Consider the following 27,023-nt stretch of genomic DNA (forward strand, 5'->3'; position numbering starts at 1 on the left):
TTAAACTGGGGAAAATTTGATGTGAAATACATCTAGAGGAAATGGCAACTGGAAAATGCTGCTTATTTCACTTGTCTCTATTTCTACTTTTTGCTTCTCCCTCTCCTTTTATTCACCTCCTGTGTGCCCCTCTCTCTCTGACACTGTTTGGCCTGTTTTTACCCCCGCAGTTCATCGGGACAGGTGGTCTCAGGTGACGCATGTGCTGGCACCACCACCCGCACAATAACTTTTGCACAGGGCGAGTGCCAGATCAACCAGATAGCCCTCAACCCGTCAGGATCTGTGCTTTACGCTGCTGCTGGAAATACTGTCCGCATGTGGGACCTCAACAGGTACACACTGCATTCATTACTTTATTCATAGATTTATTTATTAATTGGATTACTCATCCAATAACCAATTTAAGTATTCAGTTAATCATTCATGCGTTCATTAAATCTTCCACTGATTCGTGATTTGATATGTTGAGTGATCCTCATATTCAGTGGTTCATTCATGCAGTTAGTTTCTTTACAGCCAACTCGAAATTCTATTAGACGTGGATCTGGATGTATACATTCACTTGTCAGATGTTAATCAGCCAGAAAGCTGATTAACATCTGACACAAGCGATTAAAAATGCTGTCAAAAGATAGTGCAGGAACCCAATACTGGTGATATGAAGAGTGTACATGAGCAAGTTTTCTACAAGGAGCCCATTTCTGACATCCTGTGGGAATGCCGTCTTCTCAGTTTTTATGCTTCTGGAGGGAAATGATTAACAGATTGGACCAGACAGTTTACGCCGACAGGCTGAGACCCATTTAATGATGCATAAGAACCCCCCCAAGAAATGAAAAATGAATGTATTAAACATTTCTTGAGTATCATCTCTGCCTATGGCATCGCTGTGTCTCAGCAGTTTTGCTTCAGTTTTGCAAAAACGAAAGTGATTTCATCCAGTGAAACAGGCACCTTGGCAATCTTGTAAGCAATAAATTTTGCAGTCCTTTAATTCTCCTAAATTGGCATGTGCATGCGTTTATGTGTGTGTAGGATGCAGGCGATGGGGAAGCTGACAGGCCACATCGGCTCCGTCATGTGTCTGACGCTCGGACAGTCTCTGCTGGGCAAAGACCAAGTAATAACTGGCTCCAAAGACCATTACGTCAAGGTACCACACACACTCATATCAACAAGTATCAGCCACCACAGAGGTCAGAGGGGCAGACAGGTTTTTTCACATCTTTCACATTTTCCTGTTCTCTCGTCAGGTGTTTGACGTGGCAGAGGGTACTCTGGGTAATGTAGGCCCAGCTCATAACTTTGAGCCTCCGCATTATGATGGCATTGAGTGTTTGGCTGTACAGGGAGACGTGCTGTTCAGCGGGTCAAGGGACAATGGCATCAAGAAATGGGATCTGGAGCAGCAGGAGCTCACTCAGGTGTGTTTGTATGTATGTCTGTATGTTTGTATTAAGATTCCTGTTTATGGATCAGTAAGGCACTTTTTCCTACAGCCTGAAAGATGTCTCTTTCACGATGATGAACATATTAACACATAAGGGCTATTTAAAACCAAGGCCATGTGTGCCTGTATGTTTCCTACACAGTATGTGAGGTCAGCGGGGTTCAGTTCAGCAGGAGGTGAAATTATTTTATATTCATATGAATGTGGAGCTCATATATCAAAGTTTCAAACATACCTCCCTGACAGTGCTGCTCATGATATTATGTGGCATCAACCTGCAGGTAGAAACATGCAGAGACCATCTTTCTCTGAGGCTATTAATTTATGATCTTTTGACCCTTATCATCCTGTGAGCAAAGCTAGTCTTTCCATTTATATGTGTATGCAGTGCAGATGGAGTGCCAGCAGGGAAAAAAGACTTTGATAGATAATTGCAGAAAGATTCTTCCTGTCAGTGTTGGGGCCAAATTCAAGTTTGCTTTGTTGCTTCTATGGTGGACGGTTTTTGATTCATTAATTGGCAGAGAATTAATTAACATCACTCTTTAGGTCCTTTTATCAGGCAAAAAATGTCAAACACTGTTTTTAGCTAGTTGTTAATTGAATATCTGTGGGTTTTGGACCATTGTTCAGAAAACACAAGCAATCTTAAGATGTCACCTTGGGCTGTGACATTTTCTTTGTCTTTGGTCTTTGGTTATTTAAAGACACAGTTAAATAATGAATATAGAAGAAGAGATCATTTAATTGTTTGTGAAAATTAGATGCTTGCCTGGCTCCTACTCTTTGAATTGCTTCATTCAAAAAGGTGTGTTGAATGGCTGTTGAATGGCTGTTGAATGGCTAATGGCTGTTTCCACCTGTTGGAAAAACAGCCAACGAATCACAGCTTTGTAGATGGGATTAAGAATGCTGCCATCACCTTTCTGAATAGTGACAGAAAAGTAGCCACAGAAATGGTGACAAGCATGGATGAGATTTGACACGGCTGTCAAGACACAGGCTAACATGAACATGATGTCCGGCTAAATGAATGAAGTGAAATGTGCATTTGTAGCCTTATTGTAGACATTTGGATGATCATGAAGACTCCCTCCAGGAATCAATTCAAATGACACAAAAGCCAGAGCAGTGAGCTGATATTTTCCTCAGTGTTTGCCCCATTTGGATGTGTCGATTAAGACAAGATGTCTTAGCCTGGTTTGTGAGGTATTCCAACCTTTTTGCTTGTACAGTCACATCTACTGGTGTCCATACTGGTGGAGACTGTATTTTACTCGTTACCGAGCAGCGGCTTGGCTGTGACAGTAAAAACCTGTGCTGCCAGTGGAGTGTTGAGTCGGTGGACAGATTCTTGCCACCAGAGTGCTCCCTTCATGTCTTCCTTTTACCCAGAGTGTTCGCTCTGTGGAGAGAGTCAACAGAGTGTCGTCATGTGTAATGTGGCAGGAAAGCACTGTGTCAACATCAGAGCGTTAGAGCCCACACGCATCACAGCTGCAGGTACCAGGGAGGAAAGTCACTCTGTGTGTGTGTCTGTTTGTGTGTGTGTGTGTCTCTTTGTCTCTGTATGCCAGTGTTAACTTCTGTGAATTCTCTTGCGTATCCTCTGTTGCCTGCATATGTTAATAATGCATAATAATGCACCTCATGGGCGGATGTGGCTTACTCATTTGCATGCACAGTAATATGAATAGTAAGCAGCACTTTCTCAGGTTATTTTGCATAAGTTCTATTTAGCCTCTGTTTATCTGAGCAGACAAAACAAGCACATAAGACATTATTATTTTTATTCAAAGGCTGAATTAAATCAACGGAGTCAGAGCTGTGGTCTGTGGCATATGACCTTAATCTCATTTGTGAAGCATCCAACACAATCCATTTTACAGCCTCTCTAACTCAGTAGTCTCTCTGTCTAATTATGTAATAGGATCAAATTGTGGCTTGGGGTATAATAGAATATATTACAGCAGACTCTGAAAGTCTTCCTCCTCCAGGATTGCTGCTGCAAGCTGTTCTGCTCTGACCCCTCTATTAAAATGCATACGCCATAGTGTGTTTCTTGTGGGAATATGTGAAGCAATTTGTTTGTAATTACTCGACACTGTGGTTTAGAGGTTCCCAGTTGCTTGATAAATGTCTTAATATACCTTGCAAAAACAATTTCAAGTTTATGTGTGTTTTACTGGTTTGTCGACACTCTTATGTAACTGTTGCGGCAGTGCGGCGTTGCTCTCTGTGAGGTGTTGGCAAGCATTAACACATTTTTACCCACTGGTGTAAAGTTGTTACAGATAGTGAGGTTGATGTAATGTATGCGAGAACTTTCTGTTTATTTTTGTAATTGCTATTCCTCATCTACAGCTCCACTCTCAGCTTTTTGTGCATTTAGGTAGCATTCCTCAACCTCCCCTGAACTATAGATTTAACCTTTAAATGACAAATGTCTGCTGACCCCTGTGATCAGTAGAGATGGGAATTGAGAGGCTCAGTTATTCATTCTTTATTGATGCATATTTTCAGACTGTTGCACTTTACAAAACAGTAATGCCAAACTCATGTGTCTGCACTGCTGGAAACTTGCAGCAAATAAATAACATAACTCATTTTCAACTTGGGTAAATCTTACATTAAAATGTGTTATAGGCCACACTCCTGTCAGAGATGTGCGTGCTACAGGCTTCTCTGTGCACAGCCACCTAGCTCGTGATGCCATCCATGTAAGGTGTTTAGGGAACACCTGTTCATTGTAGCATCTGCATGTCTATGTCTATGTCTATGTCCATGTCTATAAACTGTAGCGACAGAAAATGTGTTACACTCTATTCTTCTACACTGCATGACACTCTGTATGTACATCGGTCACACACTGCACCACCCACCACCACAAGTAAAATCTCCACCTGTGGGACGTGTAAAATTATATTTTCAAGTAAGGGTGGAAACACCAGCAATAGGCTGAATCATCTTTCTACACAACATGGCCTAGTCCATGACATGTAACTCTATGCATGAGTGCCACTGCATCCCAACCAAGCCGCATGTCTGTTACCGAGGGTAAATATCGCATGCTATAATAACATTAAACATTAGGACCACACAGGCAGGCTTAGCAGATTATTTCTTTGACTCAGAACCTATATGTAAAGGAATACTGTACAAATATTCTCTCACCTCGTCCATTTTGGATAACGACTGACTGGGCTGTTGCTACAGTCAGCTCTCAGAGAGATTATAAAACTGTTACATTGATGCTAAAAACCTCTGTGGGCCTACTTTTTTCCCAAACATAAAATTGATCAGGATTTGTTAAAGGAACTTATAAAGAATCTGACCGATAAGCAGAATCAATAATGGTACTGGTATCAATAAAATCTTACCAGTTCCTAGTTATTACTTAATAGTATATTGAATACACAAACAAATCATTGAAATCATTTATCTTCACTGGGCTAAAGGGGAGTGGTCACATGTCATAAGACTATACTGCACATCAGTGTAAACTGGGTGAATCTAGCTTTGGATGGTCATTGAGCAGTCACATTGTGGAAATGCAGATACTGTTTTATTGTCCTTAGAAAAAGTAATTAACTGCATTTAGTTCTACACATAAATGAACAGTGCTAAACATGGCACGATCACTGATGCCAGATGTTCCAGATCCAGCAAACACAGCCAAACTGATGAGATCGAACGAACAAATTTGACAAAAAACATTGTGTCATGAACGCTGTGAATCAACAGGTTCACTCTGCCTGCTGGTCTACATTATTGTCTGTTAGACAGCTATGTAATTAAACATTCTTTCTGTCCATGTCTATTTCTAAATGGATAGTACCAGCGGGAGAAGGTGTCATTTCAAATTATGGTTTTTATGTAGTATTGTGAATTGTAAATTCTTGAGACTTACTGAATCATGCTGTTTTTAAATACACACCTTTGTTTATTCAAAGCAGTGTGATATCTGCACTTGATGATGTGGTACAGTGTAAATTATGGCCTTTTGGTTGATGTCACTCACAATATTTAAATCACATTTAGCTAGGACTTTTGTACACTAGGAATCACTTCATAGAAAACGACTTGGAGCTCTGTTTCAAGGTGAAACTACCTTCAGTAAAATATTTACTGAAGGTAGTTTCACTGACTTATTTCTTTTGCTCAGAAAGCTTAAGAGTCCTCTGTTTAAGTTGTAACAAATACAATCTAAACCATAAGATACAGAAGAACTTACTGCTGAGCAGACTAATCACTGCAGTGTTGAGAACATGGACAGAAAGATAAAAGCAAACATATTAGTATGTGTGATACCTGATGGAAACCATAATGGAAAAGAACTTTTTATTTGCAGTGTTATGTTGATTAAAAGCTCATCTCAAAATGCAACGCAAAAATAACAATGACAGAAGCAAATAAAACAACAGGAAAAAGTAGTATAAATGTAATAAAAGTTACATTAATCTGCAACCCAGTTAGATGAGAAAAACAAAATTAAAAAAATACCACAGCAAAACCCAAAGTATAGGCATAATGGAAGATTGATAAAACCTCATGTAAAATACAAATTACTTTTTGAATGTTTGGTCGTATTTGGACTGATTATGTTTAACATCTCACCTCTGCAGCAGTGCTTCATCGCAGACATGGGTTCAGTCTGTTCTTGATTTTCTCTTTCATTCAGTGTAGAAATGATATTAGAAGCTATTTGATGTTTTTGTCAGTTTGTTAGAGTTTGTTCCTCACAGCAGAGGTGTCGTTCTGAAGCTGAGCAGCAGGTACAATTGAACCACTACAAAAATAGCAGGATTATTGTGCTGTTTGAGCTTAAGGGGTCCGTAGGTGTTTGGATTCTCTGCAGAATTTTTTATGATGGTAGGATAAGAGAAGCTGGTACGTAGCATTTATTTGTACGCACACTCTCAAAAGTCATATAGAGAATAAATCTGCCCTTAGGGCTAACATTAGCAAGAAATGAACCCTCACACTTAGTTGCTCTGTAATTTGTATTGAAGAAAATTGTAACACATCTGATACCTGTCTTGTTATTTCTCTCCTGTTGCTGTATAAAATAGAGGCTCATGTCTGTGTGATTATCTTAGTAATCATAAGACAGGTAATTCCATTCTCAGTTCATGAATCGTGATTGAAGGCACTGTAAAACACTGAACACAAAGACACATAAGCTTAGACTAACCGCAGTACAGAGTCTTAATACAGTATTAGTGGGTCTCAAGCCATGACAGCTCCGAGAACTCATATCCATTGAAAAATGAAACGCTAAACATTTTTGTTTTTCTACTGCTATTTTAAGAGCGCAATAATCTAGAGGACTCACACAGCTGCTTTAAAATCATAAACCATAAAACCAATATGCAGTATCTTCCTCTCTCTCTGACTCACGATGTCTCTCTGCCTTTACTTTACAGCAAATCCCCAACGCCCACAAGGACTGGGTGTGCGCTCTGGCATACGTCCCGGGCCGGCCCATGCTGCTGAGCGGCTGTCGGGGCGGCATGCTGAAGGTGTGGAACGTAGACAACTTCACCCCCATAGGAGAGGTCAGGGGTCATGACAGCCCCATTAACGCCATATGTACCAACTCAAGACAGATCTTCACTGCATCCAGGTAAAAAAAACAAACAAACAAACAAACAAACCAAACACTTGCCGTACTCCACCACTACTCCTATCATAATACTGTGAGGTAGAAGAGTCCATCAAATTTCTCTATTTCTGCACTTCAGTATTGATGTAATGATGGGATTAATCATTAACAGACCCAGCTCTTTGATAGATTATTACATGTTTTCAGATTTAAAAACACCTTTTATGTCTTCAATAAATGCTTTGTATTTTTTGATTACAGCTAATTACTTGGATGATAGTGCTAGCTGACTGAAGTACTATCAACTGAGTCACACACAAGAATTAAAAGATAAGGACTGGTGACATTAAATCCAATGAAATCCAATGAAAAGACCAAAAATGAATTAATCCTGCTGTTGTCTGTGTAGTTTGTGCCATAGAGCTCTTTGGTGTCTAAAAACAATTTAAATCAAATCAGTTAGTTTATGTTAAGTCAATCACACACACTGACAATACTCTCTAGAACACTAAATGTGTATTAATCCACTGCTGGAAACAGTTCCCAAAAAATGCACTGTTAACTCCTGTTTGAATAATATTTACTTAAAAAGTACAAGGCCCAGCTGTTACTTAGCCCCTTTAAGAAATGAAACCCTAAATGTATGGCCATTTTTTAAAAAGATTTTTATCTTTAGGATGAATGAGCTTAAGGCTGAGCGGGTGTTTGAAAGTTATGAGAGACTGACGAACATGTTGGTCTTTGTGCAACATGCTGACAATAACAAAAAGAGGGATGGTTGGTAGGGTTTAGAGGTTTAGAACCCAGAATAGACTGTAACAGAGAGAGAGAAAATGTCTGCCTTTTACCAAATATGACATACTGGATTATGATTCATGCTTGTTTCATCTCATGCATTAATCCGCAGGTGCACGTCAGCTTTGTGTGGTTCAGAGAGGGTCATACTACTCCCTGTTTCTCTCCAGTTCTGTGTTTTACTGAGTTCATAGCTGCATCCGACTGAGATAATGGATATTTGCCTGTTTGTGTCTATCTGTGTGAGACATACTATGGTCTCTTTGGTCTGTCTGCGCTCATTTTTCTTTCTTTTCAGTCAACTAGTGGGCTTTCACTGAAGTTAATTAACTTTCCACACCCTCCTCCTTTTGTCCTCTCTTCTTCCCACTCTCTCGTTTCATCACATCTTTAATCTTCATTGTCTTGTGCTCTTTTTGTGTTTCTGTATTTCCCCTTGTTTGGACTCTCAAATTCCGCCTCCCTCTTCTCCTCCTGTTCTTCACCCTTGCTTTCGTCTTCCTCCTCTACCCCCCCCCCCCCCCCATTGACCCCAGTGACTGCAGGGTGAAGTTGTGGAGCTATGTGCCAGGCTTGACCCCATGTCTTCCTCGACGGGTCCTGGCCATCAAGGGCCGGGCCACCAGCCTACCGTGATTGCCTCTTCTCAACCCTCCCCTCCTCTGGTACTCTCTTAAACTAATTTCCACCTTCTTTTCCCCCACTTTTGTATTTTCTTAATCTGAGTGGTACCTGTCCCTCTCTGTTTGCCCCGGTTCTGTTTCTGTCCTCTTTTTCATTTTTGCTCCAGTTCCTCTATTGTTCTTTCCTTGTGTTTTGTTTTTTTAATTGTTGTTGTTTGACTTCTATTTTTAAAACTGTCATCATGGTTACTGGTTCATTTGCAGACCACTGCCTCCACTAAGACAGACAACTTCTCATTGACTGAACAAATGACTCATAGTTCTGCTCAGAATAACTTTAAGTTTTCTCATGTGTGCAGATCTAATTTGTCCGTTGCGCCTATTGCACATCTTAAAATAATAGTTTTGATATTTGGTGGTATTTTGGGAAATTGCTTATTTTCTTTCTTACTGAGAGATAATTAGTTGCATTAAAGCAGGGAAACAGGAGGAAACAGCTAGCCTGACACTAGCTAGTCAATCACCGATAAAACTGCAATTTGTTAATTTTACTCTTAATTTGATGTAGGTATTAAGAAAAGGAAATAAAAAATTGATGTGAGTGAGATTTAGGGGTACGGGATGACTGTTCTTTGCTACCTTTGGTCAGAGGAAGGCTAACTGTTTCCTCCTGTTTGCCATCTTTATGCTAAGCTAATTGCCTGCTGGCTGTGGTTTCATATTTATCCTACAGACATTAGAGTGGTAACAATGTTCCCCATCTACCTCTGGGAAAGAAAGCCAATAAGCATATATTTCAAAATGATGAGCTATTTCTAAACACCTTCAGCGTCAGCTCTCAGACAGAATTCACTCAGCTGACATTTAACATTGTCGTAACACTAACCAAAGTGCAAAGCTAACTTCTTAAGCTAGTGTTAATGAAAAATGTGATGCTTTCCTGTGTGGTGCCTAATTGACCAGTCCAATGTGTTATGTCCAGTACCGTGGGAAAGTGCAAGAAAGTGAAAATTAAATTGCCCGGCCAGTTGGGAGTAGAGTTATGGGCAGGTTGATATTAGATTTACTTGTTGCAGAATTATGAATATCATACTTACTTCTACACTTTTCTAAGAGGTTGGAGAGGTGTTTTTTCTAAGCTGACTCTGTGGAGAAAGGTCTTTAATGAAGTGTGTGTGGGCATGCGTGTGTGAAGTGTACTTTGAAGTCAATCTCTTTGTGTTGTGCCTGATGCACAATGGGTTGTTTTGAAAGGAAAGACAGCCTGATTGATGTTCTGTTATTTTCTCCCTTTGTTGTGTTCTCCTTGCTTTACTTTTCTCACCACCACCACCACCCCCCTCTCTCTCCCTCTCTCTCTCTCTCTCTCTCTCTCTCTCTCTCTCGCTCTCTCTCTAGCGACAAGACAGTGAAGATCTGGCTGTCAAAGGTGTGGAGAAAGAGGTGACAACTGAAATGACTGTGGTTCCTTTGTCAGCCATCTTGCTGCAACTTCAGCCACTGATCTGTGACCTGCTCACTTCTAGATGTGACACTGAAATCACAGTTTCCAAGGCAATCAAGGTGTTTTTCTTTCTTTGTCACAGTGCAAAATGATAAAGCGTAGGTGGAATATTTATTCAAAATGCAAAAAGACTATTTGCCTCTCGGATTTTTTTTTTTTTAAATGCCAATTTGAAAGTGCCATTCAGGTGTGATGCTACTTGGACAAGATAAACCACATCTTCCTGACCATGGATACACCAGGCAGAACATGAAAGCTCCCAAAGTCTGGTATGAAAAAGGAAAGGAAAAAGTGTCCTTCTGTTCTGTCACCAAGGTTTCAGAAACCTTGTGGGACAATGAGAGAAGAATATGTTGAGATACATGCACATTCACATGTCTATTGTCTGAAAGTGGAGACATGGTCCGAATTTAAATCCTAGAGCGATGCTACCTAACAAATGGAACTTCTGTTCTTCATTCAAGACTGTTTCTGCTCTTCAGTGTTGTGGTTGTTCTGATACTGAACAGTCATGCTATGTGTTCACTGCGGATGATCAGTAGACTGTTGCTAATCTTGGATTAGACATCACTGGAAAATTACACAAAACACCATCACTTGACACAGTATATCACTGAAACTTAACTGCATTCAACAAGTTGTGTTTGATTTTTTCTTTTTAATTATGTTTTATTAATTTATTGTTTTCCCTACCTCAGTTGTTTTGGACTTTTGCTGTGAGGTGGGAGGGAACATTTTACGGGTCTCCATGCACAAACACCTGGTGCTTGACATTTTGAAGTCTTTATTTAATGCCTGGCTCTTCATCTCTGTGTGGATGTGTCCTCTGTGGCCCTCTGGCTATCAGACTGTCTAGCTGCTGACCTTGCAAACAGCAAAAGCACACGTCCGGTAGCACAACTGAAGGTAGCACTGGCCCCACTGGAGGATCTGACCGGATGGTGTTATCTGCTCTGTAAAGTGCTAACTCTGGCGAAAATAAGAAATACCACTGCAGATGAGCATGACACAAACAGTACATGCCTACAGTACACACGCCTTGAACATTGAGTTAGGTACTCCATTGAGGCCAAAGTGCCAGATCATTATCTCAGCCATCCTACAGCATGTGGCCCATACCTGCCATTTATCCTCCACGCAATTGGTAATAGGAGCTGCACCAGTTGTCCCCCTACCTGCTTTGAGCTCCACTCTGATCTTTAAGGTTAGCTACAGTGTCAGACTGACCAGCCTTTCAGAAGAGTCCGCCTCTCTCACAGCTATTGAACGTCTCTGGGAAGCCAATTTAATTAGAGGTCTCGCAGCTCTACCGGCTGCTTTTCAGGCAAGATTACTTGGGTGAAAGTAGGTCATAACTGAGAGGGATTTCTTATTAAAATCCCAATTTTCTTCCACCCACTATTTGCTGCTACATTTAAATGCAGGAAAAAAACTTCCTGTACCCATGCACTGATGTACAAATCTGCTTATGTGGCAGATTATGTGTGTGGGCAACACATACACATGCACAAACTGTGGACACACACAAACATAAGATTTCGGTGGATGTTTCGGTTCTCCATCTTGCCTGATAGCTCTTGGCATCCCTCACTGTGTTGATTTAGTGTCTTTTTAATGAAACAAATTCAGCACTGCAGCACTCCACTGACACACACATATGCACATACGTACATACACTCACCCACAGGCAACAGTAATAACCCAGGTCTTAAGTCAGTTCAATTATCTTTTCATTGTCTGATGTTTCTGCAATACAGAGCGGTCACATCACTTTCAGTTTATGAACTTGGGCTTTTTCTGTACCACTCCAAAATGACAAACAGCATTTCTGTTTTACAGATGTCATACCACTGCATAAAAGCTCACCTCATGTCGTGTTAGTATCATAAGATCACAGTTCAGTTTCATTCAGCTCTGAAATCTCTCTCCCTCTGTAGAAAAAAGAATACTTTGATAATTTAATGCACTTTTCTTTTTAAAAGACCCAGAAACAAATGTAGTTCAATTAAACAAAGCTTGGATCATAAAACAGCAGTCATACTGTAGGTACTGGAAACACTTACAATATACTCTCTGCAAATTCTACTCCAATAAGTGTGTATGCACTGCTGATGTTTAATGTATCCAACATGATTTTGAAGCTGCTTATACTCTCCAAAAGCAATGTGGTTGTGGGTTTTGGTTTTATATTAGGGGGGTTATGAATGCAAACGTGTGGATGGGGGTGATTTGCTGAAATGTTCTTGGTTTTAATATTTTGCTACGCTTAGACACTCAGGTAAAGAACGAAGGATAATTTTAGTCATACTTTAGTCATCACTTGACCCTGTGAAATTAGGTAGCTCTTTGAATTGACCAAATGCCTTTTTTGAGACATTTTTTTTACTTTGAGAAAAAGGTACTATCAGTGTATCATCCCTTTTTGTAAAATACTCATTTCCATGTTTTGCTTTTGCATTTGACTCCCTTTACTTGCTATATATGTAGCCTACTGTGCTTTTCTGTACAAAATGTACACATCTTAAATTCCTCTCTTCCCAATCTGGCCAAAGCAGAAAGTCTTGCATCTCTGAGAAGATGTGCACTGATTTTTGACCATAATTACTTGTTTAAAATGTGTATAAATATATGTTATCTGAATTGTAGTTTGCTTGGAGTGAGTGGTACAAAATGTGGTCAGTCTGGAAATTAACCTGTAATGGACAAAAGCCATCTGCGAAATGAGTACATGTAAATGTAATGGGTTGTATTTTTTGACCTTAGGTCAGACCCCACTGGGCCCCTCGCTGTACACTATGTATTTGTCTGTGCCAATTAGCCAAACTGACCCTGCTCACCAGCTTGATGGTGTGTTTCTTGGTGGTGCTAAGACAGCCTTTATCTCTCCTTTTTCACACATCCAGTCTCCTACTTATTGCTAGAGAAGATATTGTAGTACTGTAGCTTTAGGCACTCTCTTATGTGCCCCGTGCTTGTACATTTGCTGAAGGATGCATGATGTGAGTGCTGCTCATCGGTTGACTGGACATCTCAAAACATACCAGTTCAGCGGGCAATACAGTCCTCCTTGTATTGTTAATGTTTAACACATGACTGGACTTACTATCAAATTCTCCGAAAGATCTGGCCATTTGTTGTTATTCTGAGGTGAAGACAGTCAATGTATTATGCACAGAAAAACATAGTGTTTTTCACAATAGATGCTTCACTGGAAGATTTATTATAGCCAAACAGAAGCCATATTATTATCTGGCCTTGGATCAGCCCCACCCAAAGTTGCCCCAAGCTCTGAGGCTTGGACCTCAGCCGATGTCAGCACCACTTCTCGACTTGATTAACTGTAAATAGGTGTGTCATACTATTTTGAATATTACAGAGCAGATGCAGGTGAGGTTAACTGACTTCTTTCTCATCAGATAGCCTCAGTGTAATCTCTGCAAGTTAGGATTTACATGCACTTTGGATAATGAACATTGCTGTGAATACTCTACAAGCTGTTTTCCAGACATGTATTAAGCCTAGTTTTAGACTTAGTTTACAAATACCGAATTAGTCTCCAACAAGGCTTAAACTAATGAAAAGAACACATCTGTCTAGATCTACAGTAGGTTTAGAAATTAGTGATATTAATGTTTGTGCTGATACAATATGTAAGATAACAGTCGAAATGTAGACGGTCCCCAGTATGTCCCTGCTTTTAAAGTCCCCTTTTTTATAGTTAATGTTACATGAGAATGAGAATTTTCACTTTGACCGAGCAGCATGCACACCTCTGTGGATTCTCAGGAGAGTCCAACTCCATCCTTATTTCCCTGGCTGTCTGCTGGCATTCAGGCATTTTTCGTAATATTACTGACCACAAACAGGCCATGTAACTTTATGAACGATATGATCTGCAACACAGGATGACAAGATCTAACTTTAATCTATTTCTCCTGTAAAAGTCAACCAGTGAAAAATCATACCTGATTGAAAATCCTTTCAGAAAGGGATTGCGCATGTAGTGATTATTCTTTGATCAATACCCCTCTGAGATCCCAAAAGGGTACAACAGCTGGTGGCAATTTTCAGTAGCCAAGTGTAGAAAAAAAATCTATTGTAGGTACCTGAAGCTCCTGGTATCATCTGGTTTAAACTGGAAAGCTGTTCGACCAAAGCTTAAAATCACTTGAACAACTGATTGCTTACGCACTCTTAAAGCTACTATGATTGTAATTGAAAATGTCTAACTTTGCTGCCCTCAAGTGGTAGCAAAAAAAAAGACCACTGTGGGAAACTCTGCATGTGCAGCCGCACCTGTGGATCTCACCCAGGGACACAAAACCGACCATTCGCTAAACCCTGCCACCCATAGTTACTGTTGCTATGCCTGTCATTGTGTCTGTTCTGCGTGGCACATGTAGTTTACAATGATACCGATAGCAGATTCACCTTGAAATTCACAAGAAGTTTTTCATTCTTCACACAGACAAATAAAAACAGGCATCTAGTAAAGAAAATCATACTTGGACAAGCAACACAAGTGGCTCAGTGAACAAAGCCACCATCTTTACTCTTAATGTTGATATAGCAGCACCTTAGCTCCCATACAATGGATGTTCAGGTACAGGTATTTTTAAGAACCTATAATGCCAAATAATAATGTAGCTTAGTTCTTTCAGTGGTAAGCCATGTGCCAGACATGCGAACATTTGTAGCTTATGTTAGAGTAGATAAACACAGTGTTTTATCCATTCCTTACACTTGTGCTTAAGTGTCTTTGGTAAAGGACAGATATTGTTTGAGAATGTGGACAAATCCAAAGCTTCACAGGCCTGCCATGCCTAATTACATTTGCTAACCTATGATTGGACAATCACTATTTGGGGGTGGGGCTTAGTGAATGGTCAACTGGCTGAAAGCAAAACTTAGACTGCACTAGTTTTCACAAGCAAACAAAAAACTGTACAGTGGCTTTAATTAGTCTGTCTGCTTGTCAGTATTGAAGCATGGAATAGATTAGAGAGTCAAGCTGCCAGTCAAACTGATTGTGTGATCACCAACTTTATAACTTCCCACCCAGACCAGCCCAACCATCTTACGACTACTAGGAAATAAAACCTTAGTCGTCAGCATCTCAGCTTCAGCCTCGTGCCTCACCCAACAGGCCTCACTGCCTTAAAGAAACAGAATGTGTATGTAGGACATTGATAATCATTCATTTAATATCGTGAATCTGGGCTTAGTCAGAGGATTGTAGATTGTCCTACAGATTGTGGAATTCTGTTCTATGTCAGACGACGTCTCTGCTCACTTTATCATTGTGGCTGCAAAGACTTTCAACTTTGCCTCAGGCTGCTGAGTGGATGGGATCACATTTAACCACAATCACGATGACTGCTGATCAAGAGGGCACTTAACTGCTCTGCTGCTTGGCGGTGAATCACTATCGTACACCAACACAAGTCATCTCTGCAGTTGCTCAAGTAGTTTTTCCTCCAGGTGTGTGTGTTGTTATATTGAGCTCACATATGGTAATACGTGACACTGTCTGTGAAATATGTACTCATGGGACATAAATGCAGGGTCAAAGGTCATTTGTGCCTTTTATTGCACAGACTACTCCCTCTAAAGAGTGTAAATGTATGTACAGTTTTTTTTATATATATATATGACAATGTGCATGCAACCAAGCAATGTAAAATACGTTTTAACTGTAAATAATGTAAATACATATTTAATGAATGATACAACATTCCCTCAAGAAAATAAATAAGTTGAAAACACCTGCCTTTTTGCCTTCTGGTGTGACAAATATTAAAATGCAATAACTTCCATCCAGATCAGAAATTTATAGTATATAAATTTTTCATATGTAGCTTGATTCATTTTTCAATCAAATATTAGCTGTTTCCAGTTTCTCAAATGTAAAGATTTGCTGCTTTTCTCTGTATTATATCATTGTAATATGGATATCTTTGGTTTTCAAATTGTTGGTTGCACAAAACAAGCAATTTGAAGGTGTCATCTTAGATTGTGGGATACTGTGATGGGCAATTTTCACTATTTTCTGACATTTAATAGACATTGGCAAAATAATCTGCTACTAAACAATAATAAAAATAATCAGCAATTGCACTCCCAGTAAGACAGCCTTTTTGACAAGAAGACACTTGAACATTTGACAGGATAGAAAAAACAGATTGATTGGACTTTTTAAAGTATTTATCAGGCTTTCTGCAAATTACAGTACTTAGCTCTTGATTTCCTCTGTCTGATATTAAGACAAAGGAACCTGAGAATGAAAACGATCCTCTACTTTTCAGATAGACGAAGAGTTTATCGATCATTCAGGACAAACAGACAAACAGGTTGAGAGGAATGGGATGTAGACATCAGGGGGATGTTTTTCATCCAGATATATTTCTTTCTACTTCAGGGTTTGAGATACAGACTCAAAACTCATACATCTTCATTTCCTTTGCAAACTCTGATCATTAACTTGTGTCGGGCTGCGCTTGTCCCAGCCACAACGGGAGACACAAGCACTGTGATGTACGATGGCCATTAACGCCTCCAAGGAGGCAAAAACCGTTTGAGGATGCCAGTCACAAACAAATAAACATCCATAAACAAACCCTGTCACGTCCCAGCTGTATGTGCTCCATCTGCTCTCTCCATATTATAAACTCCTGAAATTTCATTTGAACGTCTTCATCTGTTTCATTACACCACAGTGCTCCAGTAAGTCTGTTCTAACTTGCTGATCCATCAATCTCTGTCCCACTCTATCAATCACCTTGTAACTATAAAAATCTATTTGAAATTCATCCCTACGAGAACAGTAAATGTCCCATTTTCATTATGCTTACTGGTGAGTAAACTAATACCAATTTAGCTCCAGTATCACAAGTAGATATACTATGTCAGAGGGTTTTGTCAGTTGGTCCACTATTTCTGCACACAGAAATCTGTGGCTACATGCTGGATGGATTGTTACAAAATTTAGTACATACATTCACAGTTCCCAGGGGATGAACTGTAATAACTTTGGTGATCCCCTGACTTTTCATCTTGCACCAAAAATATCTCCAGTTTCTTCAGACTTTGGTTTATGATCAAAACTCCAATCAGCCTCAGCCTATTAGCACAAACACTCTAAATGGTAAAAATGGTAAACATTACCTACTAAACAGTTTGACGACCCCACAGAACTGCTAGCATGGTTACAGTTTCTCAAGTAATACATGCCCATATTTTAGATTTAGAAGCAAAGTATAATTAAAGCTACTATAATTCATATTTTTAAAAAATGAATCAAATGTGTACGTGATTTGTGATGCTTGTAGTTACACAGAGCATTTTAGTGTCTTTCAGCTCATTGTTTTGATTTTCCGGCCTGGATCACTCTCACTGTTCTCATGACCATTGTTTCCAGACGCAGATGGCTGGCATGTAGTTACATATCTTCACTTCAGTCCAACATCTAATTTTCTGATTGTTGCTTAGAACTTGTACAATAACAGTGATGTCATGGTTGTAAACAGACAATGACAGAAATTATCCAGTAACAATTTGAGACTGTAACTTTGTAGATTTTTTTTTCCCTGATTGGTAAATGCAACTCTTATCTATAATAACATGATGACAAGGAACTGAAGAAATCCAGGATACTGATAATTACCAGCATCATGGAAACCAACTTGAATGCAGAGAGGGATTTAGATACATAGATGAAAAACAACTGGCGGGAGTAATTCAGCTAAGAGGACTAGCTCAAAGAGGAATCCTGTAGAGAAAAGGCAATAAATGAGCAGTCGTGGTTGTTGAGGGGCAGACTAATCATGATATTTTAAAATAGCGGAAGATGCAAAAAGCATACTGCACATGTGCAGCTTATATAGAAGATGGAACATGTAGGGAGCAAAGCTGAACAATTTTCTCACAGTGTGGTATAACCTTGAAAGACGATAAAGTGGAAATGAAACCTTTAATGTTAATGTTTGACACTACAGGTTGTCACCTTGTTTACCCTACATAAATTTACACTTTAAGGAGGTGAAATAAGGGAGAGACTTTGTGAGAGAAACACATTCAGAGCCTGGAAAACAACTTTATACAACATGAGCTCAAAGAGGATTTTAATGCTGAGGAAAGTAATAAACGTCTTCAAAACAATCCCCACTGTTTCTCAGACACACAGTGAGCATCTGCACGACTGCTGAACAAAGCCTCGGACTATCAACCAAATAGCATGGTCTAATCCCATTATACACTCTCTCTTTGAATCCCGGTTTTACACACAACACACACACACACTCTATGCTACCAGGCTTATCCACATCAGAGGGACACACAGTCATTCATAAACACGGGTGGATAATTAAAAAACACAATGCTGATTTTTTTTTTTTTTGTTTGCAATAATTATGTTTGTGTGTAGCAGCATTCATGAATGTTGATAACATGTTTAATATTTCATGAATTCAAAGATCAGTCACATTTGTGTTCAGAGAGATATCCACAGAGTTATAATGATGTTAAGTAGAAATTATTCTCTATTGAAACTCAGACTGCAACACATGCAGTGACTCAGTGTAATGTCAAGGATAAGAAGAGGCAGTCAGTACTTTTCTCATCTGTCACTGAATAATGCCACGCAGTCCAGAGCAATTTGCTTTCACATTAGGATGCAGAATATAATGAACCATTCAGAAATAGAATTTTTTTTTTGTCTGTTCAGGCTTTTGATCATCCATTAATTTCCGTACGTAAAGGAATAGTTTCACAATTATTTGCTGTCTTGCCTTTTTCATCTCAGAAAGATATTCTCATTTGGTATGGAAATGACTGGCCATCATGGATTGTTGTATTTGTTAGATTTTAGCTGCTGATGTTCTGTTTGTCAGGCCAGCCATGATGGCTGCTCTTTCTAATGGAAGCCTCAGAGTGAGCCATTCATTTTTGTTTAAAATAAACCTCACTGCTGCATCAGGAATCATAAGATGAGTCACTTCCTCTGCAGAAGAGGACCAAATGTTCCTTGATAAAGTACTTTATCACAGATGTTTACAGCTACAGATGGCATATGGAAAAAGGTTAAATAATGACTTAATGGTTTAACAAGTTAGTAATTCATTTATTCATATGAACAAAGATTTTTACATTAAATGTTCAATTTTTACATAAATAATTTCCTCTTTCACAACCTATTTGAACCTAGTTTCATCGCCACACATTGTTCTCACTTTGTCTTCTTCTTTGATTCTTTTCCTTTCACAGGCTGCTCTGTATTCCTCCAAGGCAGGAAGTTGTAGGAGACCAGAGCTGTGAGAAGGTATGTAGCCATGCCAGTGTATCCTCCCAGTACCAGACACAGCGGTTGCGCCAACACAAACAGACAGAACACGTTCATCGATGCCCGGTCATCCAGCTCCACCCGATCGTCCTGCGTTGCTTTCATGACTCCAAAAAAATATATCAGAGCTACCGCCGGGTAGAAAGCCAATTCCACCATGATGCTGAGGACGAGGTGCTGCCAACATAATGGAAACCCTTCGGATTTAACATGTGCACATGTGTTGGGAAGTAGTTTGTAAATTCCACTTAAGTATTGACCAAGAGTATTTTCAGAGACACACTCACCCCGATCAGATTTACACACAGTCCCAGACAGAAATCCCTCTGAAGTGTGAAGGTGGATCTGACAGGAAAACAGACTCAGACCTTTGATCCTCCATCACAACGGTTCCGTCAAACATTATCTACCTACTGTGATCCTTATCAGGAAGCTTAACAGTTGTTACCTTCAAAACACAATCTGGTATCTTTTAGTAAGGCATTCTTTAAAGAAAAAAGCCACAGACATCATACCTGATGACACGTCAAAGTGTCACTAATTTTTCAAAACATTGGCGAGTGATTTATGACAATTAAATGAGATGTCAAAAACGTATTATGTTGTGCATTCACATAGCCTCTCTCATTCTGAATGGGCTTCTTATTTTGAGCTGACGTATGCCGTCATTGGCGCGACGTGTCTCCTCATTGGCTAGGACCTTATGGGAGGAGCGCAGAAGAGAAGCGGAAATCAGATTTAAGCCAAGTTTAAAGAATTGCTTCTGTTTGCTAGTACTGTGAGAAACCGTCGTTATTGAGCAGGCTTGGCTGCTAAAACAAACTCTGGAGCTGCTTTTTTGTAGATCACGAGTGATACTGGACGCTGAACATACCTGCCGCGCAAAGGTAAGGGAAACAGTTAGCGGCTAGCGTTAGCATTAACGTTATCAGAGAGTGTTAGCACCAGCGGCTAGCGTTAGCCACATTACCTTGTAATGATATCCCCTTGTAATGATTCAATTTTCAGTCGTTTATATCGCGTCGATAAGAGTGTGCTTGTGTTTCTGTGACTGAGGCGTCTCTGACATGAGTTGTGGGCACCTAACGTGGATGGATAACAATACAATGCCGTGTTGGTAATTTGTGTAAATCCCTGATTGTATTCACTTTACCGTTGTTTTGCGTCTCTTTGTCCTTTTGTGTTCCATCCTGGTCATTTGTAACTTCGTTTATGATGGTTTAGCATGTTGTTGTCATCGATTTGTGGCTATTTGTGTTAGTTTTATATCGTTTTAAGCCTCTAAATGGCTGTTTTATACCTGGGTGTTAGCAGTAGTGGCGAGCGTTAGCATTAGAGTCGAGAGTTAGCATTAGCCTTACCGTTCTTTTTGCTTTATTAAAACTTTCATATAGTGCAATTGAAAACAGGTACTTCAATTTCAAGCAATTACTATTCAATCAGTAGTTAGAATTAGTTGATGTAAAAAAAACATTGGATTGATAAATTTCATTCACTATTTTAAAGTGAACTTCCTTTACTTTAGGTGGAACTGGGAAAGAAAGGTAACTGGTTCTTATTTTGGAGATAAAACTGTTTGCATATTTTTGTAACATATATTTTCTTTTCAGTTGTGAGGGGAAACAGATTGAGGTGAGATTAGTTCTTAATAATTTGTTGTTGCATTTTTTTTTTTGTCTAAGAGGCAGTATCCATCTATAATCAACAAAGGTTCTTGTAATAAAGGTTCTAATAATCACAGAGTTATGAGGGCAGCTTTGATTAATAGAAACATTGCTTGGTGGGGTAGCCTTAATTACAGAAGTAAAGTGCCTCCTGTAGCAAACAGGGTTGTATTTTACAATGAAATTGTCATATGTTAAAACATTACCACAATTATCTAATAGTATAATCAACCAGATAACTTTCTGCATCCATTCCTTGTAATAATAATAATAATAATGATAAAAAAAAGATTTTCTCCTAATTAGTATGCATTGAATATTCCACATTTGGACTGTGTGTGGGGTAAAGTTATGTTTACATATGAGTTTCCAGTAATGAAAAACTTATTGATGGAAAGTGGACAGCTTGTCAGGCAGTCTAGAAATATCAAAGTGCTCTTTTAACAGAAAAAGTAGAAGATTTTGAATGGGAGATCAAACCAAAAATGTTCACCTTTTCTAACAGTTTCACAATATCACAAATAATGATGTTTGTGGTCTTGATTAATTTTCTTGATTATATTGTCATGTATATTCAATGAATAGGCTGCATAGATAAGTCTAGATAAACTCTCCATTTTAGTTTGTAAAATGCGTCTAAAAATAGCTTAGTCTCTTTGAAGCCAATTATTGAGAGTAGTTTTTATTTGCGTGCGTTAAAGTGTGTTTATGTCTCTGTGACTAAAGCGTCCCTGACATGAGTTGTGGAGGATGGTAGCTGTTTAGTAGTCTGTCTGTTTACAACTCCATTTGCATCTCTTTACAATTACTTTTAATGCTTATTTGTAATTTTGTGCTCCATCTTGGTCATTTTTAGTCATGAGATTATCAATGTCAACGTGATCATTTTGTGTCTATTTTTTTCTATTTGTGTCTCTAGTTGGCTGTTTTACATCTACTTGTGGTCAGCTTCCTTGTGGTTGTTTTACATTGTATTGTGTCTTTGTAGCTTTGTGTCTATTCCAGGTCATTTAACACTTCTTTGTGGGCATTTTGTGTTTCAGTGTGGCCGTTAAGCATCTCGTTGTGATCGTTTTGCGACTCAGTTTTTTGCCTCTTTGGTGTTTTGTGTGTCTTTGTAGCTTGGTGGTAGTCATCTGTCCATTGCCATCGATTGAGCCCCTTTTGTTTATATTATTAATTAGAAATTTCTTTGTTGTGACTTGAGACTTCACTGAGTCAGTTTTTGTTAAATACAAGCTTGAAAACTAGATTTTAATTGTGCTCCTCCACAAGTTTTAAGCCTCGAGAGGAGGTCACAATGTAGGAGCTGAGATTACCGTTAGAAATGATCAGAAAAACTATTTTACTATTAGTAACATAATTAATTTATTCACCTCAAAAGAGTGTGGTTGTCAAGGTTCGAGTGTTTAGTTGTCAGCATTGTATTCTTCTACACTGGAGGTGAACTGTTCTTTATTAATGAGGTTATTTGTAAGTGTTGAACTTGTGTTTTCCAGGTTTACTTGTTCAACTGCAGCAGCAGTAGTAACAGTGTTATTGTTTAAATCCCTGGTATTTAATGAGTTTGGATATTGAATATAATAATATCTGATTAATCATGTCTATAAATTGCAAGAAAATAGTACTAGTTATAAAACTAAAAACACTCAAAATAGTTGTCAGTTAATTTTCTGCCTGTGGACTGAAGTATAATTAAAAAACCACAAGTTAAAACCCTGCTTTAAAAGATTTACTGAAGTGAGTTTTTATTATGCAGTTTACTGTAATATACACAATTCTTCCAGTTATTAGATGACAGAGAATCAATATAGAAATTTAAGATTTAAGATAATCATTTTTTTCCCAAATATTTATTGTTATTGATTCTTAAAGATGTGATGTTTTTACTTGTCATATGTGACAGTAAACAGCCCGTTTTCTAAGACACTCCTCTTTCTTAAATGTTCTGGCTCAGCTGTAATGTTGAATATTTCTTTGTGTTTCCATGGTTAAACTGCTACTACCTGAGGAATAGATGTATAGGAATAGTGTATTGATCATTTTTCCTTCTCTGTTTCTCTTTGATTTCCTCCAGGTGTCACCACTTTGTCCATGACATCATCCACGATCACAGAGATGTCGTCCATGATCGAAGAATGATTGTCGAGGATGAGGGAGACATCGTCCATGACCCGCAGAAACGTGTGCAAAATCGCAGTGACGGAGATTCCCGATTTAATAGGCATCGTCCGCGATCACAAAGACATTGTCAGTGATATCAGAGACATTGTCCACGTTCACAGAGACGTAGTCCACAATATGAGACCAGGACTGAGGCCTCCAGGTAATTCACAAACAGCTTTACATCAATTGTCCAACACAGAGCACTGACACGTCATCAGTAATTGATCTGAAGTCTGAGTAGTCTGATTTGTCACAAAAAGATTTCATTCATTATTAAAGTTTATGTACATAGTCCATGACTGTACAGTTCAAAGAATTAAGAATTTAAACACCAGCTTTCTCTCGCTCTCTGTCTCTTCCTTGCTCTCTCACTCACTCTCATACTTTCTATCTCTGTCTCCCCCTTTCTCTCACACGCTTTCTCTTTGTCTCTTTCTCCCTTTCCCTCCCCATCTTGCTCCTCCTCTCTCTGTCTTTCTCATTAATACACTAATTCATAAAAATGTGAAGAACTTATTCAGTTCAGTGTCACACTAGAAACACTGTCATTTTGCTTCATTTTGGTTTCCATCAACCAAATTTAATTCAAATCTTAAGTGACTTTTGAGAAAAGAGCATTTCCATCCACTGCTGCTGTGTGAATATCAGGAGCTGGCAGAGTCAGTTCTCCAGTCAGAGCAGCTTCTTCTGTCTTTGTGTATAAAGCAAATTTAACTCTTGGACTAGTTCTGATTAGTCCAGAGCCAGTTAGTCCACACTCTGGTTTACTTCTCTTTTGCTAGTTTGAAGTTCAATACCAAGAAACAAACTGCTTTTATTTTAACGTATTAAAAGTTACATCTTTATATTAATGTTTGTTGCATTTTTCTCCACAGAATTCAAACTTCAACCATTAAATCACAGAGAGAAGAGACAGACATGAAGACATTTCCAGAAGGTCAGTGTTAGTTTATTCTTTTCAGTCTGACTCTGTCATTATCTCAGCTGCAGTTCGACTCTTTAAAACATCTCGTCTGGAATAAATAGCAAGAAATTAAATCTGCCATAACACATAGGTTTTAATTAGTATTTTTCAACAATGTAGCTGCAAAAAATAAGTATAAAAATTTAACAATATATATATAGATAAAACAGAAAATATAAAACGTTAGTTTAGAATAGAATAGAGACCCTTTCAATAAATTGAAAACCTTATATATGATTAAAAAAGTGTACAAATGAATATAAAACCTAAAAGTAAGAAATTTTAAAACAACATTTCAAATAGGAGGAACAGGAGGTATGGCTATTAAAGAACAAGACTAATGCGGTAATACAATTTTATTGAACATAAACATTTTTTAGTGTCTTTCTCCTTCAACATACTTCCCTTCTGCATCAACGCACTGCTGCATTCAGGTCTTCTACTGATTAAAGCAGTGCAGTAGGTCTTAGGACAGTTGTCTTAGAACCTCTTTTAGTAACTTCTGATACAGACTCAAAATGTGTCCCTTTGAGCACAGATTTGATCTTAGGAAAAAGAAAAAAGTTACACAGTGCTCGGTCAGGTGAATAGGGAGGGTAATCAAGCACTGTGATTTATTTTTGGGCCAGAAACTGCTTTACCGAGAGCGCAGAGTGAGCTAGCGCGCAGAAATTTTGGTGCACACAATTGTCATGTTCAACTTTTAATGCAAAATTTGCCAAAATGTCTCTTTATCAATGGAGACTAGTTTTGCTATCATTTTGAATGATTTGTTCAATTTCTTTAATGTTTTCAGAAGTTTTGATGTGTGTGGGCACCCAGAACCTTGCTGTGTTGCCCACACACCTCAGTTAATGTGCGAAAAGATTTGGTTACTGTTTTGTTCAAGTTTACATAAAATTTCAAGTTCATGCGTTTCAGCTAATCATTTAGCAATAATGTGTGCACTTCAGTCAGTAGCTAGCAGTGAACTAAAGACATCACTTATTGGAAACTTCCAGCAGTTGTGCGTGAATACCCAACCTTTAACATATAACACTTGACGTGACTGTGAACCACTTGATTTTATCCTCTAATCATTTAATAGCCATACCTCATAGGTCTAAAAAATAAGAATAAAGTATTCAAAAAACCTTAAAAAAACAGCTTTGATAAATAGTTAAAACCTTTAAATATTCAGCCTTAAAGATATTTAAGGCTATATATATTTAAAACCTTTTAACATAAGTTTAAGAATTAAGCATAAAATCAAGCATAGATAATGACAGACATTTGAAAACAAGGAAACATTTGTTAGAGCTGGTTTGGGTTAATGTAGTTACGAGCATATTTTCCAAAGATAAACATGTCTACTAAGCATCTTTGTGATCATTTAACTGCTTGTGATACAATTATTAATTAAATAGTTGTATGTACAGCTGTAAAACATGGAAAACGTGGAAAACGTGCCCATGACTACATTACAGATGGTAGAGAAAAACAAAGTGTTTTCAATCAGACAACAGAAAACCAACATGGTTTACAGCAGTTAGATGGTGGGGGTCTTTTATCTACTTAACAGCTTTGTAACACTCGTTTTCTTTCGTCCACTGCAGGTCTTCAGCTGCTGTCGACATCTCCTCCTGCAGAGACAAGAACACGTATGAATCACAGAAACTGATCAGTAAATCTAAACATACCACGTATTATAAACATCAAAATATTTTTTTTGATGGTTTTTGACAGTACTATGACATGCAGCTTAAGATTAAGTATTTTAAAGTAGCCATCTTTCCTTGTTTTCCATAGACACACACATTCACACCTCTACGCAGTGTTGGGTTGTGTGGGTTAGGTTCATGGTATTTTGCTATATCAAAACTCAAATCCAATCTATTGCTGTGTACATAGTCCTGTTTATAGTGTTCATTTTGTTGAGAATATGTACATATTGCTATTTGTCATTTAGCATCTTGTTTATGTAATGCCTTTTTCTATTTTTGCTGTTCCAAAACTGAATTTCCCCGCTGTGGGACTTATGAAGGATTATCTTACTCAAATATTTCTGAACACTGAATATTTTGCCACTGTTATTGCATGAAAGTAAATATTTTTAGCCAGAGAATAATTTTAGCTTAAATTATACATTGCAAGCAAGAACAAGCAAAATCACTTTTGTGATATTAATTTGAAAATAAAGACACACAAATCAAAAGTTATGCTGTGACATTTTGTGCCTTACTATACTATGACATTTTTTGACCGTTTTTGACACCACACTATACTATGACATTTCTGGGTGATTTGTGATGCCGTACTATATACTATGACATTTTTTGACCATTTTTGACGCCATACTGTACTGTGACTTTTTTTTGGTGACTTTTGACGCCATACTATACTATGACATTTTTTGGTGATTTTTGACGCCATACTATACTTTGACCGTTTTTGACGCCATACTATACTATGACATTTTTTGGTGATTTTTGACGCCATACTATACTATGATATTTTCTTGACTGTTTTTGACGCCATACTATAGTATGACATTTTTTTGGTGACTTTTGACGCCATACTATACTATGACATTTTTTGACCGTTTTTGACGCCATACTATACTATGACATTTTTTGACTGTTTTTGACGCCATACTATACTATGACATTTTTTGACCGTTGTTGACGCCACACTATACTATGACATTTCTGGGTGATTTGTGATGCCGTACTATACTATGACATTTTTTGACCATTTTTGACGCCATACTGTACTGTGACTTTTTTTTTGGTGATTTTTGATGCCATACTATACTATGACATTTTTTGGTGATTTTTGACGCCATACTATACTTTGACCGTTTTTTGACGCCATACTATACTATGATATTTCTTGACTGTTTTTGACGCCATACTATAGTATGACATTTTTTG

The 27,023-nt window shown here is 38.3% G+C and overlaps 1 protein-coding gene and 2 long non-coding RNA genes across 4 annotated transcripts in view; 2 read left to right on the top strand and 1 right to left on the bottom strand.

Moving 5' to 3' along the window:
• kif21b (kinesin family member 21B) overlaps positions 1-15,745 on the top strand; it is a 61,143-nt gene extending 45,398 nt beyond the window's left edge. The window contains 5 exon segments of the mRNA XM_018677724.1: positions 171-335; positions 1,039-1,156; positions 1,257-1,427; positions 6,880-7,079; positions 9,875-15,745. Of these exon segments, the coding sequence (XP_018533240.1) occupies positions 171-335; positions 1,039-1,156; positions 1,257-1,427; positions 6,880-7,079; positions 9,875-9,923 (703 nt within the window). The 3' untranslated portion in view covers positions 9,924-15,745.
• A 2,219-nt stretch (positions 15,746-17,964) lies between these two features.
• On the top strand, positions 17,965-26,309 carry LOC127143080 (uncharacterized). 2 transcript variants are annotated; one of them, XR_007814257.1, is made up of 4 exons: positions 17,965-19,296; positions 23,059-23,307; positions 24,023-24,084; positions 25,707-26,309. It is a non-coding gene; the product is annotated as an uncharacterized LOC127143080 (long non-coding RNA). The 2 variants fall into 2 exon arrangements; XR_007814256.1 differs by lacking the exon at positions 17,965-19,296 and adding an exon at positions 20,040-20,204.
• The window catches only part of LOC127143081 (uncharacterized), a 21,387-nt gene continuing 18,476 nt past the window's right edge, over positions 24,113-27,023 (bottom strand). Inside the window, exon 7 of the long non-coding RNA XR_007814258.1 lies at positions 24,113-25,733. This is a non-coding gene — a long non-coding RNA (uncharacterized LOC127143081). The remainder of the gene's footprint in view (positions 25,734-27,023) is intronic.

The sequence above is a fragment of the Lates calcarifer genome, linkage group LG12 (assembly GCF_001640805.2).
Source record: "Lates calcarifer isolate ASB-BC8 linkage group LG12, TLL_Latcal_v3, whole genome shotgun sequence".
Classification (NCBI taxonomy): Eukaryota; Metazoa; Chordata; class Actinopteri; family Centropomidae; genus Lates; species Lates calcarifer.